The sequence below is a fragment of the Cornus florida genome, unplaced genomic scaffold (assembly GCF_030987335.1).
Source record: "Cornus florida cultivar Cherokee Brave unplaced genomic scaffold, ASM3098733v1 CherokeeBrave_3.0.0_Hap2_Chr09, whole genome shotgun sequence".
Lineage (NCBI taxonomy): Eukaryota > Viridiplantae > Streptophyta > Magnoliopsida > Cornales > Cornaceae > Cornus > Cornus florida.
The window spans coordinates 2404324-2419227 of NW_026775579.1; the positions used below are offsets into that span (position 1 = coordinate 2404324).

At 38.4% G+C, this 14904-nt stretch overlaps 1 protein-coding gene across 2 annotated transcripts in view; it reads left to right on the forward strand.

The window, feature by feature from the left end:
- Window positions 1-11416, forward strand: part of LOC132273440 (uncharacterized) — a 44918-nt gene extending 33502 nt beyond the window's left edge. For both annotated transcript variants that reach the window (XM_059774399.1, XM_059774398.1), the window contains 2 exons: window positions 10404-10525; window positions 10633-11416. In XM_059774399.1, coding sequence (XP_059630382.1) covers window positions 10404-10525; window positions 10633-10843 — 333 coding nt within the window. In that variant the 3' untranslated portion in view covers window positions 10844-11416. The remainder of the gene's footprint in view (window positions 1-10403; window positions 10526-10632) is intronic.
- Window positions 11417-14904: the final 3488 nt, after the last annotated feature.

A 14904-nucleotide genomic window follows, 5' to 3' on the forward strand; every position in this document is an offset into this window, starting at 1 on the left:
ACATGTTAAGGCTTGCTGTTTCAAACTTCATCCTAAACTGAAGCAGAAATTTTCTAGGAACTGTTTATCAAGAACTGGTTCTTCTCGTACTGCTGCTGTTGCAGAGACTGGCGGATTTACTGTATTTCCTGGACTGAGCCAACTTTAGTCTCAAATTGGGCGGATCCAGGACCAGCTTGGCTCCCTTGCTTCTAGATTTAGTGCTCCTTCAGCTGCTCCCACTGCCACTATTGCTACAGCATTTTATGTTAAGGCCAAACAACCTACTTAGGTTCTAAATTCTGGGCAATGATCACATGGTATCTTGCGGATGGCTCCACATCTTACATTCACAGTAAGGGTGATATTTGTCTGTCTCCTGATATTACTCTTTCATCTGTCCTTCATGTACCTAAATTTGCCTTTAACATTTTATCTGTTAGCCAGCTTGCAAAAAAACTCCAATGTGCAGTTATATTCTTACCAGATTACTGTCTGTTGTTGTAGGACCTTTGTTCGAAGAGGATTTTTAGCAGGGATTATGAGCGTGATGGGCTTTACTACTTTGGGGAACCACCAGGAACGAGTCTTTAAGCTTTTGTCCTATCTGCTTCTAGTGCTTATGATGTTTCTTTTCGCACTTTTAGTCTGTGGCATGCACGTTTGGGGCATGTAAACTTTCAGTATCTATGTTTATTTTTTCCTTTGTTAAATAAAACATGTAAGGACCATAAGTTTCAATGTGAAGTTTGTGAGCTTTCTAAACATACTAGAACTAGCTATATATCTCATATGCTCTTTGTTTGATTTTATTAATTCTGATGTTTGGGGTCCTTCCCCAGTTATTGCTTTCTCTAGGCATCGATATTATGTGACATTTATTGATGATTATTTTCGTTGTACTTGTGTTTATTTATTGAAAAAGAAATCTGGAGTGCTTCTTTTATTTACCCAGTTTCTTCAAATGATCAAAATCCAGTATAACACTGTTGTCTGTAATATTCGTTCTGATAATGGACGTGAATATGTTTCGAATGAGTTTCGGACTGAATTTAATAAAAAGGGGATCTTACATCAACTCACTTGCCCATACACTCCTGAGCAAAATGGCGTGGTTGAATGCAAAAACCGTTATCTTATGTCTGTGGTCTGATGTCTTCTAATTGGTATGCATGTGCCTAAATTCTATTGGCATATGGATGTTCTTACAACTGCTTTCCTAATTAATCATACTCCCAGTCGAGTTTTGGGTGGTAAGGCCCCACTTCAGATTCTCCAGCCTGATTATACATTGTTTCACCTTCTGCCTCGTGTTTTCAACTGAACTTGTTTTGTTCATAATCGTAGTTCTTCTCTACACTTCTTGATAAATCTATTAGGTGTATTTTCTTGGGGTATTCTGTTATGTCAAAGGGCTATCGTTGTTATGATCCTGTGGCCAAACATATGTATCATTCTCTTGATGTGACATTTTATGAAGTTGATCCTTTTATAGTACTAATTCTGTGGTACAGGATTCTCTCTGTTGTGGTCTGGAGAAGGAGATCTCTCCTATTGCCTGTCTTGTTCCTCTCTTTGAAAATCACACTATCTTGGAATCTCCTTCTCCATCCATGCAGGTTCCCCTCCGCCTTTGCAGGTCTATTCTTGTCGCTATCGCACTCAACCTCCCCTGCTAAAATCATCTTCAGAACCTGGTCCAGGTAACTCTCCTTCTCCTGTGGCTCCTACCATTCTTGAGCATACATCCCGTTATCCTACCCGTGATCGTCACCCTTCTAATTGGTATGGTTTCTCTAGTAGCACTAACCACCCTATTTCCTAATATGTCTCCTATGATGGTATTTCAGGTGCATATTAATCCTTCCTTGGCAAGATTGGGACTGCTTCTATTCCTTGATCAGCCCCCCAGGATCCTAATTGGGTGTCTGCCATGACAACATAAATGGATGCTTTACAGCGTAATAATACATAGGAACTTGTTGCTTTACCTGTTGGGGAGAAAACGCTTGGCTGCAAATGGGTCTTTACTGTGAAGTACTTAGCCGATTGTTCTATTGATTGGTACAAGGCTAGGTTGGTGGCAAAAGGCTTTACTCAGATTCTAGGAAAAGACTTTGGCGCTGCCTTTGCTACTTTGCAAAGTTGACGTTTGTGCGACTGCTTATCTCCTTGTCTACTACCCATTCTTGGCCTTTGCATCAGTTAGATGTCAAGAATGCATTTCTTAATGGAGACTTACTTGAGACTATATATATGGATCCACCCCCTGGATTTCGGGCTGAGGGGGAGTATGCTGGGAAAGTCTGTCGGCTGTGGAAGTCTCTTTATGGTCTGAAGGAATCTCCTAGAGCTTGGTTTAGTCGTTTCAGCGATTTTGTTCTATCCATGGGCTGGGCTTTATGCACTGCCACTTAGACCATACTTGCTTTATTCGACGTCGCTATGATGGTCACTGCATTATGTTATTAGTATATGTGGATGATATCATTACCATTAGTGATGATGTTTCAAGGATTGTTCAGGCGAAACTTCATCTTCAAAAGTTCTTTGATGTGAAGGACTTAGGTCCTCTTCGATATTTTCTTGGAATTGAGGTTGCTAGATCCCGTTATGGAATTTCCTTATCTCAAAGGAAATATGTTTTAGATCTTCTTCAAGATGCTAGCATGTTTGGATGTCGATCCGCTTCCACTCCTATAGATCCCAATCTCAAACTCTGTTGAGTCAGGGGAATTACTTTCAGATCCGTCCATGTATCAATGTTTGGTAGGTTGTCTTATCTACTTGACTAACACAAGGCCTGATTTGACATTTGCTGTTAGTGTGGTTAGTCAATTCATACATGCCCCTCGCTCAGCTCATATGGATGCAGTCTACCATATTTTGAGGAATCTTAAGTCGTGCCCTGGCTTGGTCTGTTCTATGCCTCAGGAAATCAATCTGAACTCTCATGCTTTACTGATCCAGACTATGCTGGATGTAAGACAGATAGACGTTCTACCTTTGGCTTCTGTACTTTTTATGGTAATCATCTCATATCATGGAAGAGTAAGAAGCTCTCCAGATCCTCTACTGAAGGTGAATACCAAGCTACGACTCAAGGTACTTGTGAGCTTCTTTGGCTTCAATTAATTTTGGGAGAGTTAAGTCTTGTAGAGAAAGGTTCTTTGAGGCTGTTTTGTGACAATAAATCAGCCATTATGCTTGCTTCCGATTCGGTCTTACATGGAAGGTCGAAACATATTAAGGTAGACATTCACTTAATTCGAGAGAAGGTTCGATCAGGTATCATTAATCTTATTTTTGTTCCCTCTTCATAACAGACTGCAGATGTGTTCACAAAGTCTGTTGGGCCTTCTCTTCTCCAGTCTTCTGAGCTGGGTATGGTCAACATATTTGCTCCAGCTTGAGGGGGAGTGTTGGAAATCATATCTATAAGTTGTTTTAATGATTGTGGTTGGGTCTTCATTATAGGCTAATGTTTAGGCTTTTGTTTAGGGATTTAATTTTTATTCTGATTTGATTTTTGTTCTCTTTCCATTTTTGTAATTTTCCTCTTGTATATAATGACAGTCAGGCTCTCAAATTGAGTACGCCAATTTTACCAAATTACTTTTCATTAAAATTTGGATGTCTTCTTACAATTTGTAATTGCAATAGTGGCTTCACTGTGTCATCTCTCTCTCGCTCTCATGCATTTGCACACAAGCAAAGAAACCAACATATGAGATCCACCGACTCAAGTACATCAGCAACCTTGATTTTCTGCATAGGAACTCCTACATCTAGATAATATTCTAGTAATTTAATTCTGGAAAGGAAGAAAACAGACATAACTAACAATCATGCTACAAAAAATGATCTACATGGGATGTACACGTTAATCCTACTTGAATAGTCAATTTGGACAAAGAAAGTCCAGTATTGAATAGGAATTTTTTTTGGATTTCATTAAAAAACACATACCTTCTGGAATGTTGTGACACCTCTCTTAACTTACGCTAAACTCACTACTTAATAAAAAAATTTCCTGTACTAGAGTGATCTCATTGGAATCCAACTTTTACTTTGGGTAGGTAAAAGGAAGGAAAATGTGACGTTGCTTGCTGGGGGGAGGGGGGAAGTTGTTGGTAGTTCTATTGTAGCAATGGATTGGAAGAACATAGATCTATAGCCAAACTGGAACTGAGCCAAGATTATCACTTTGAAGATCAACTAGTCATTTTACTTCTTCACTATAATCGGTCAACCCTCAAATATGTGGAACCCTTCGAACACTTTCTCCATATATTGTGCTGATTCAAATTGAACCATGAAAAAACCTTCACATAAAGTGATTACCTTCGCATTAGGGTTCCACCGACGATGAATGAATGCCTTCAAAACAGGAAAAAATGGCTTTCATCTTAGCGAGATTCATTTGCATTTCTTTAGTGAGATTCTTGGTGTTGGTGAATGGGTCTCCGATGGGGCTTCTTTGGTAGCTCACGAGGCTTGCGTCAAGGGGATCCCTGTCCCTATTTTTGTTCATTATTGTCATGGAGGCTCTTAGTAGATTGATGGGGAGGGTTGTGGAGTTGGGATTTATTAGGGAATTCAGGGTGGGAAGGGATGATATGCATTAGTTGGAGATTTGCCATTTATTATTTGCGGATGATACCTTGGTTTTTTGCGAGGCTGAGGAGTCTGATATGAGACTTTTGAGGTCGGTGTTGATATGCTTTTACGCAGTTTCGGGTTTGAAAGTGAATGTGGGGAAGAGTGCTTTGATTCCAGTGGGGGAGGGAGGTGTAGGATATCGAGGAGTTAGCTTCTGTTCTTGGTTGTGGAGTCGTTCTTTTCCGATGTCTTACTTGGTTTTGCCTCTAGGGGTTTCTTCGAGGATAATAAGTGCTTGGGATCCTGTTGTGGAGATGGTGGAGAGGAGGCTTGCAGGGTGGAAGAAGCAGTATTTATCAAAAGGTGGGAAGGTTACCATGCTGAAAAGTACTTTGTCGAGCCTTCTTACCTATATCTTATCCCTTTTCTAGATTCCGTCCTCGGTAGAGAGACTTCAGAGGAACTTCTTGTGGGGAGGTTTAGGGGGTGAGTTGAAGTATCATCTTGTTCGTTGGGAGTAGGTGTGTAAGCCTATTAAGTTCGGAGGATTAGGGGTTAGGAGGTTATTGCCTTTTAATAGGGCCCTTTTAGGTAAGTGGTTGTGGAGGTTTGGCATTGAGCGGTATAGGCTCTGGAGGAGGGTTATCTTGAGTATTAAGTATTGCCGCTTGGTTGGATCTCTTTAGTATTTGACCTGTCTAGACATATCCATACATTGCCTTTGTGGATCTATGACATTTCTCAATTTTTCGGGCATTTTTTGAATTTTTGGATTTATTTATTTTCTCGCCTAGTTTTGCGTGCCACGCACTGGTTAGCATGCCTCGAGGGTTCCGAGTGTGGTTTGGGGCATTTCTTTCTTAGAAATGCATTTATGGTCTTTTTCCCATTTTTTGGATTTTTAGGTCGGAAGGTCCTGAGTGGGCCCAACACTCGGATTTTTGTATTCGGGATTATTTTTCAAGGTCATTACATTTCATATATCATTATGTGGAGCATAATTATGTTATGTGTTTTATTTCATCATTGTGGCATGTTTAGTGTATATATATATGAGGAAAAGGGCATTTTAGTCATTTCTAGGATCAAAGCAGACCCCACGTTGACCAAGCATTATACAAAGGACCACATGATCATTTTTTGGTCATTTTTCTTCTTGTTTCTACCAAGCCTTTTTTTATCTCTCTAAACCACTTTCTTTAAATCTCAAACTTCAAGACACAAATTCATCATCTTCCTCTAGGATTTGAACTTAAAGTTAAAGAGCTCGACGAGGGCTATGATTTGATCGGAGAAGATTTTCATTTGGGTGACTTTGGTATTTTTGAATTTGGGGGAATTTTAGGCATTTTGCTTGATTTTTAAGGTAGGGGTCTCTAAACCTCTCATTCTTTGATTTTTGTGAATTAATGCCCTTAAATTGTATTGTGGCATTTGTAATTTGTGAAATTTATGTACGACCATTAGGGTTTATCATTGTAAGGCATGATATTTATGGCTTTATGTGGTATATGTGTTGAAATTGCATGCTTATATGAATTAATGTGATATTATTTGATGAATTGTTGTTACTACATACATGCTTTACATATCTAAAATGCTATGATTGTGTAGTTGATAACATGTGAGTTGTTGCATTACTCACTTCCAAAGAATGCAAGTATAATGGTAGCTAATGTGTGAAATTTTATATTGACATGATGTTGAAATTCATGATACATTTATGCATTGGCATTGGGTGAGAAAAAAAGGGAAATTGAATTTCGAATGAAAATTTAATTTTGGAAAGGTTTGAAAAGATGTTTGCGAAAACCGGACGGCAAGGAGTCACCATGTGCCCATGGCGTTAATGGAACCTAGAGGGAACGTAGGGAGACTGCCCTATGCGTGGTTGAATTACTTAGGCCCCAAATGATGCTAAGGAGTCACCTTAGGTCAGGATAGTTAGCAAATCCTTCTCTCATGGCACCGGGGAGTCACCTTGGGCCAGGTTATGCTAACGGTTTGACGGTTGTTATGGTTAGTAAAAGTTTCGGAAATGGGGAGTGGACATTGCATTGAATTGGCATTGCATAACATTATATTTATTATGCTTGGACTGTATGGTGAAGAGTATGTTGATTATTTTCCTGAATGTGAGCATGATCCCTCTTCCTTTATTCCATTCTTTGCGTGTAATTCACTGGATCATTAAGGAGTGCGTTTTAGGCACCAAGCTATGCACTCCCCTTTATTATTATTTTTCAGGAACCGAAAAAGAGGTAATGGACGACCCACAACTTCTTGGTCCTCTTCCATGATAGCCCCGTGGATTTCTTTTATAGACTAGGCCCATAGTCTATTTTGAATTTGTTATTTTGATGTGAATGTTGAATTGTATTGGCTATGTAATTCCTTTGCCACAAGTTTGTATATAGATAGAAATAGTTTTGAGACCATCTTTGTGGTCTCATTAGGATTTCTAAATCCATGTAAGGCCTTAAGGCCGTATTGTAATGTAAACGGATTCATTTTGGCCGTTTATGATTTATTAAACTTGTTTCAATGATTTTATGATTGCATGAAAGTTAATTGTGTTGTATTGGATTATATGTTTGCTTTCGGGACCGGTTTAGACCATATTTAAGGTTGTAAATGGACCAACGAGGATGCCGGGGGGTTAAACCATCAAAAACAAGCCTTAAAAGCCAAAGAGGCACAAACCAGTCGATGTGTGGGACACTAGGCGTCGACCAGTATCTCAGCAGAACTATATTTCAATTGCAGAGCCAAACCGGTCAACGTCTAGACCAGACGTTGACTGATTTAGCTGAACTAATCAACGTGTAACCTGCACACGTCGACCAATTCATGTTTCTTCCCAGATTTCATTTCTTCTCCTCTTTTGTCCAATCCCGACCCATCCAACGATGCCATGGTGCACTACAAAGCATATTTTGATGTATTAATTATATCTTAACAATGGAAATGACCGTAATGCCCTTAGATGACCTCGGGTTCGGTTAAGGACCAGGATAATGATCCGGACCCCCAGGTTTGGGTCGTTATAGGATCATCATGTTACTCAGTTCATGAGTGCCCCTCAGACCACTCATCTACGCTATCTCAGAGGCACTTTGGAATTGGATTGGTCTTTCGCTCCTCTTCCGGTGCTTTAGTCCTTCGTGCGTTCTCCGATGTTGGTTGGGCTGGTTGTCTGGATACTCGCGATCCACTTTCTGCCTACTGTTTTTCTTAGATCTGAATCTCATTTCTTGGAGTGCTAAGAAACAACCTACAATTTCTCATTCAAGTTCTTAGTCCGAGTATTGTCACTCGCTTTAGTATATGCAGAGACCATTTGGATACGACACCTTTTACGTGAGCTTCATGTGCCTCTCTACACTAGTGATGCTCTACTACCTCATCACTACTTACATGGAATCCAATCGTGTCTTCCATGCTCGTACCAAGCATATTGAGCTTGATTATCATTTATGTTATAACAAACAACCATGAACTAAGTAACAATCACGAAATTACAACAGAAAAATAAACACGCCACACACAAAGAACACAAAGATTTAGCGTGGTTTGACATAAGGTGTGTCTACGTCCACGATGGAGATCCGACAAAAGATTTTACTATGCGAAAAACAGGATATTACAAGTTTCAGCCTCCAAACCCTAGCTCTTGCTCACTCTCTTTTCGTGATTTCCAGTGTCTCGATGTCCCACTTTAAACCCTAAACGCCACTATATATAGGGCTAAAAGAGAGCACTAAATAGGGTCCAAGGTCCGCAAGCAATAAGCAGGTCTTCCGGTCGATGCGATTCGGAACCAAATTTGGGCCAAAACTTCATTCGGGAACTTGTTCTCTCTAGTAGCCATCGTGTTCAATTTGTCCTTCCGCTGACCAAACTGCACATATCTTCACTAAAGGGCTTCACAAGCATATTTTTAGGCATCTGCGATCCAAATTTGTCGTCCCTAGACTTTACGGGGGACTGTTAGACATGCCCCTTTAGATTTAGGCTTGATATTAGCTTGTATATTTACATATCTTATGTTACTTGTGTTTAGGCTTAAATATAGACTTTAGTTGACATTTAGTCTTTTAGATTTAGTCTTGCCTTCTATTGAAGATTTAATTGAGGAATCAGTGGAGGAAAATCTTTTAGTAATTGATGTTGTTTCCTATTATTGAAGATTTGGTGTTACTAGAGGAATCAATAGAGAAAAATCATCCTTGTTTCCTATTTTCTAATTCTTTCCATTCTCATAATTTCTTCTCCTATATAAAGGAGCCTCCATCATTGTATTGTATATGAATTGAGAGAGTATTATAAAAGTGATGTAACCCTTTGTGCTCTTTGTGCCATGGATGTAGGCCGTAGTGGCTGAACTACGTAATATCTGTGTGTTCTATTTGTTTTATTTCTCTTTTCGCTTTCGTTTTATGCTTTTTAACATGGTATCAGAGTCAAAGGTCTTATGTTCATACCTCACTGTCACCTTGTTGGACTAAAAAAAGGCTACACTTGAGGGGGCGTGTTGAAGGATTTATATATTTAAGTTACACCCTCTCTAGTAGCTTAAGCTTTTAGAGTAGATAGGTTGTTAACATGGCATTAAAGCTTAATTTCTCTTCTTAGGTTCGGACCCCTATTTTAGGGTATTCTCTTAGGCTTTAGCATTTAAAATGTTGCTAAGGGTTTTTCAGTATTATTTGTGACTTGTTTGAGCTGCCGGCTTGTTTGGCAGTAATGTTCTTCTCCTTTATCGTGTCTCTGAAAGTTTTTATTGACTTGTTTGGGCCGCCGGTGTGTTCGGTAACATTGTCCTCTCCTTTGCCGTGTCTTTGGCAGTTTTTATCGACTTGTTTGGATTGTCGGTGTGTTTGGTAGTATTGTCCTCGCATTTGGCGTGTCTCCAACAGTTTTTTGTTGACTTGTATGGGTTGTCGGTGTGTTCGGTAGCATTGTTCTTCGTTTTCTCTCCTCTCTTCATCATTTACACTTCTTGTTACTCATCATCTCAATGGCAAGTTGGGCATTCATGCTCCAACTTGAGGGGGAGTATTGAAGATTTAATGGAGGAATAATTTTTCAGTAATTAATGTTGTTTTCTATTATTGAAAATTTGGTATTACTAGAGGAATCAATGGAGAAAAATCCTCCTTGTTTCCTATTTTCTAATTCTTTCCATTTTCATAATTTCTTCTCCTATATAAAAGAGCCTCCACCATCGTATTTTATATGAATTGAGAGAGTATTATAAGTGATGTAGCCCTTTGAACTCTTTGTGCCATGGATGTACGCCCTAGTGGCTGAACCACGTAATATCTGTGTGTTCTACTTGTTTTATTCATCTCTTCGCTTCCGTTTTATGCTTTTCAACACCTTCTATATAACACACATATACCCCTATTGGGATAAATACCATTGTGGTTAAATTTTCCCAATTATTTTAACTTTCACAGTGACCTTTATCCTCTACTGTAACGTTGTCTGCAGTTTTACATTCTTTGTAAATGAAAGATTCATGAAGGGGTTTTCAGTTCAGTTTTTGTTCAAACTTCTCCATGACGTTCATGGGGGAAAATAGTTTTGGGTAGTAGACGCTCCCAGCTGCGTTTGGGAGGAGGTTTGACCCTCCTCCATGGCTGTGAAACCGTCTTCTTCCTCAAAGAAACACTAGTTTTTCCAAGCTCCCGAAAAACCCTATAACGGCTCTTTTTTCCAATTAGGAAAGGCCGTAAGGCCTATATTAAATTAGTGTATGTCCTTGAAAAAAAAATGATTATATAATTTGTTTTTTCTCTCTAATTTTTTGTTTTCAGTTGGCATTGACAGAAAAATGGGCTGAAATGTACAATAACAAAGGCATTGGCTTCTACTCAATGCACCCGGGTTGGGCTGAGACACCTGGGGTTGCTAAAAGTTTGCCTAGTTTTTCGAAAAGGTAAGAACACTCATACCAATATTGTTCTACAAGTACTTCTTTAATATTCTATATTTAGCATCCAATTCTTAGGGAAATGGAAGTCAATTGTTGTACATGCATTACAGCTTATCAGGAAAGCTTAGAACATGTGAGGAAGGTGCAGATACGATTATCTGGTTGGCTTTACAGCCAAAAGAAAAATTGGTAACGGGTGCATTTTATTTTGATAGAGCTGAAGCGCCTAAACACCTTATGGTCGCAGCTACAAAGGGTTCTCACGCTGCTATAGACTCCATCATTGACAGCCTTCGTCCCTTATCTGCTATTTCTTCATAAAATTTCTCTTATAGAGAAGTTTGGAGAAATTTTCTTTTAATTAATGGAGAAGATAACATCATTTTGGATGTATTCTGTTTCTGATTTTGAACTGAATTTAAATTTTGAGAAAGCTGCTGGTATGCTGTTAGAGGGGAATTTGAGGTTTCTTGGATCCAATTAATAGTAAATAATAGATATAGCTTCATGTTGAATGTATTTTGTTGCTGATTGTAAACATGATTCTAATTTTGAAACACTGCTGGCCTTTGCTTCTGATTTAGTAACTGAAATGAAATCTGAGACTGCAAAATGAAAAATTATTGAATAAGCTGCACCAGCTGGGAATGCAACCCAGGTATGCACTACAATGCTGGCAGAAGAGGCGCGGTAAGATATCATTTGTTATGTTTTAACGAAGTGATTTTAGCCTACAATAGAATATTGATTAGAGTCATTTATGTGATTGATTTTAGGAATCCTCTATCAATATATTTTTCATATTTATCACTTGTATTCTTTCACCTATAAATAGATGTGCTCATTGTAAACAATCTCAAGAGAGAATATAATAAGAGTGATGTATCCCTTTCGGCTCTTTGTGTCGTTTGCTTTCTTCATTTTCTATATTTATCTTCAATTATAACATGTATATGTATACATGTGCGTAGATGAGAATTTTTCTCTCTCGGTTGGAGAAAGGAGATTTTTTATTTATCTTGGTTGAAGAAAGGAGATGTCTGATGACAAAATTGTCATTGAAATTAATAACAGGAGAAAGTGGAGCGTGATAGGTAAGATTTGGAGTGTCAGTATTTGTGAGAGATGAGATTTGTGAGGGAATCTTGACCTTTGGTTGAGAGGATGGTGGTTTAATCTGGATCCAAGTGGCACTAATTTGTGCCCCTAAATTTTTAGGGGCAATTGTGTCCTTTTAACATGTCTAATATTTTACAATAAATCTGATTTTAATATTAAGGGGTAATTTTGTTTTTTCAAATGATTTAAGGCCTTGTTTGGTTAGAATTTCAGAAAAAGGATGTTATTGTTCAAAAAATAAGTAACTTGTATATGTGTATTCTTTTGGCAAATTTTAAGGGGTGATGTTGTACTTTATCTTTTTTTATTATTTTTAAATACTATACGTTCTAAATTGATCAATTTTAAAATGTTTGATCTAAACCCAACCCAAATAACAAAAGGCGCAGAAGCCAAGCATATCTAAAGAATGCATGGGCAAAGAATCCGTTATCACAAGTGTGTTTGCAGGTTGTAAAGAAGCTCGTGCCACCTTTGTCGGCCAGTATTGCTTAATTTATTAACTACGCAAACAAGGGACCAACTTTGCATATTTCCAAATCTTTGTTGAGCACCATTGCTTTCTGTTTGATGAGCACCAGCTTTCCATATTTGCATATGTTTTGTATGGCCATAATGAATTATTTATTATGCTCTCAAAATTTGCATATCTATGATGAGCACCATTGCTTTATATATGTATTCATTCTATCAAATTGAGGAGAGAATCAAAGAAACTAGGGTAAATTGAACTGACACCCCCTAGGTTTGGGTCAAAGACGACTGTCATTTATAACTTGGGCACCATTATAATAATGACACTCCCCAAGTTTGATAAATTGAACAATGACACTCTCAAACCAAGGTAAAAGTACCTTATTAACCTTTGACTTATGAATTAACTTATTTGAATTATTGTTAGCATGAGCTGTATTTCCTAATATATTTATGTAAATTCTCCTAAATTGATTTGGTAATTAATTGTTATAATTAGGATGGTTGACCGATATATTGTAATTTATTTCTTATTGTTAGATTGTTAGGGTCAGGGTTTTCACCTTGTATAGCCGTCGGCTCACCTACCCTTTATATCCATGTATAGATTTGCTTAGGCAACATTCACTCACCTACCTTCCATCGTCACTTCTATAAACCCCATCAGTGGTTGTATATTTTCATTCAATACAGTAATACAATACATTGTATTCTCTCCTTCTCTCTATTTCTAACATGGTATCAGAGCAACTCTAAGAATTTTTATTTATTTATTTTTCCTTCTTCGTATTTCATATTTTATTCCTGTTGTTAGTCTAAATGGTGATTACTTCAGGCGCAACTACCGTACCAACCCTGACTCTGGCACTGCGGATCATAGCCCACCAAAACAATTTTGCATTTCCAACTGGAATTATACTGGATGAGACTAATTACTTATTATGGTCTCCAGCTCATGGAGATACGGATTGGCTCTTGTAACAAGGCTGGGTGTCTCACCTGAGAAGCGACAAAACCCGCACTTGGAGATCCGAAATTGGAGGTATGGATAACCTCAAATCATCGAGTCAAGAGTTGGCTCATTGACTATTGACTCGATGAGCCCATCATTGATGCAGCGATTATTTGTCTTCCCACGACTGAGGAGATATGGGAGGCAGTGTCTAGAACCTTCTATGATGGATCAGATGAAATGTGTATTTTTGAATTGAATCAGAGGTCTTTTTCTACCAAGGAGAATGGCCGCCCTCTGCCAACATACTATAATGAACTTGTTACTATTTTTCAAGAGATTGATCACTGGACTATGTCACAGTTGAAGGAGTGGTTCAATTGCACTCGACTATGGTGAGACTTTAAGTTCATATTTTCTAAGCGGACTAGACTCTGAGTTTGAATAGAGTCGTGGAGAAATCTTGCGAAAAGATCCAAAGCTTGACCTCGAGAATGCATATGCATATGTCCAAAGAGAGTATCAGTAGAAACAGACGATGGGAGGATCTCATCCAATCTCTGAGAGCTTGGCGATGATGGCCAACCAAACTCGACAAGGACCACCATCGGGCCCTTCAAAAAATCGGAGTAATTAGGCTACTGGAAAATCTAGTGGGTGAGTATGTACTCATTGTGGTGAATCAGGCCATTCGAAACAACGATGCTATGAGATTATTGGCTATCTTGATTGGTGAGATTTTACGAAGTAGCCTCAGAAGAAAATTGGAGGAAAAACCATGGTAACTTCTATGGAAGAGGAACATGTGCAACCAACGGCAAATGTTGTTCACCTAAGTATACTTAGTAGAGCTTTTGTACTCTCTGTGACTTCTAAGAATAGGGCTTGGATTATTGATACAAGTGCATCGGATCATATGACTAGGGACTCTGGTCAGTTAAAATCTCTTAACCTTCCTTCTCAGTTAGTTATTTCCACAACTAATGGTAGTACCTCTCCTGTTACATGGGAAGGGTCTGTTATTTTGTCTGATTCTCTCACTTTAGATATTATTCTTATTGTTCCATTCCTTAAATATAACCTTATTTCTGTTAGCCAAATTACCTCTACCCTTGCGTGTGCTGTAACTTTTTGGCCTTCCTTTTGTGTTTTTGAGGACATTCTAACCCGAAAGATTCTTGGTTATGGTGTTAGACGGTGAAAACTTTATTATTTGGAGTTGATGGGAAAAGGGGGTTAAAGTTCAGTTAAGCGAATCAAACAAGTAGTGAAGATAAAGCTCGAGCAATTGTGTGGTTATGGAAGCGAAGGCTAGGGCATCTTTCTTTTGGTTATCTTAAGAAGTTACAACCGCATTTGTTTTCGTGTTTAAGTGATTTAGACTTTCATTGTGAAATTTGTCAACTAGCCAAGAGTCATCGTATTTCTTGTTTACCAAGTTTGAATAAAAGTTCATAACCTTTTGCGGTTATTCACTCGGATGTTTGGGGTCCTGAAAAAATTCCTTCACTTTCTAATGCTCGTTATTTTGTTACGTTTATTGATGAATGTACTCGAATGACCGGGATATCTCTTCTTCGAAGTAAGAGTGATGTAGGTACAACATTTCAGGAATTTCATAATATGGTGACAACTCAATAGCAAAGGCAGATTCGCACACTTCAATCTGACAATTGTAAAGAGTTTGTGGATAAGATTTTAGGTATTTTCTTAGGCCACCAAGGAATTAGACATCAAACCTCCTGCACCTATACTCCATAGCAAAATGGACTGGTAGAGTGAAAGAATAGACAGATTATGGAAATAGTTCGGGCCTCCCTCTTTGGTATGAATATAC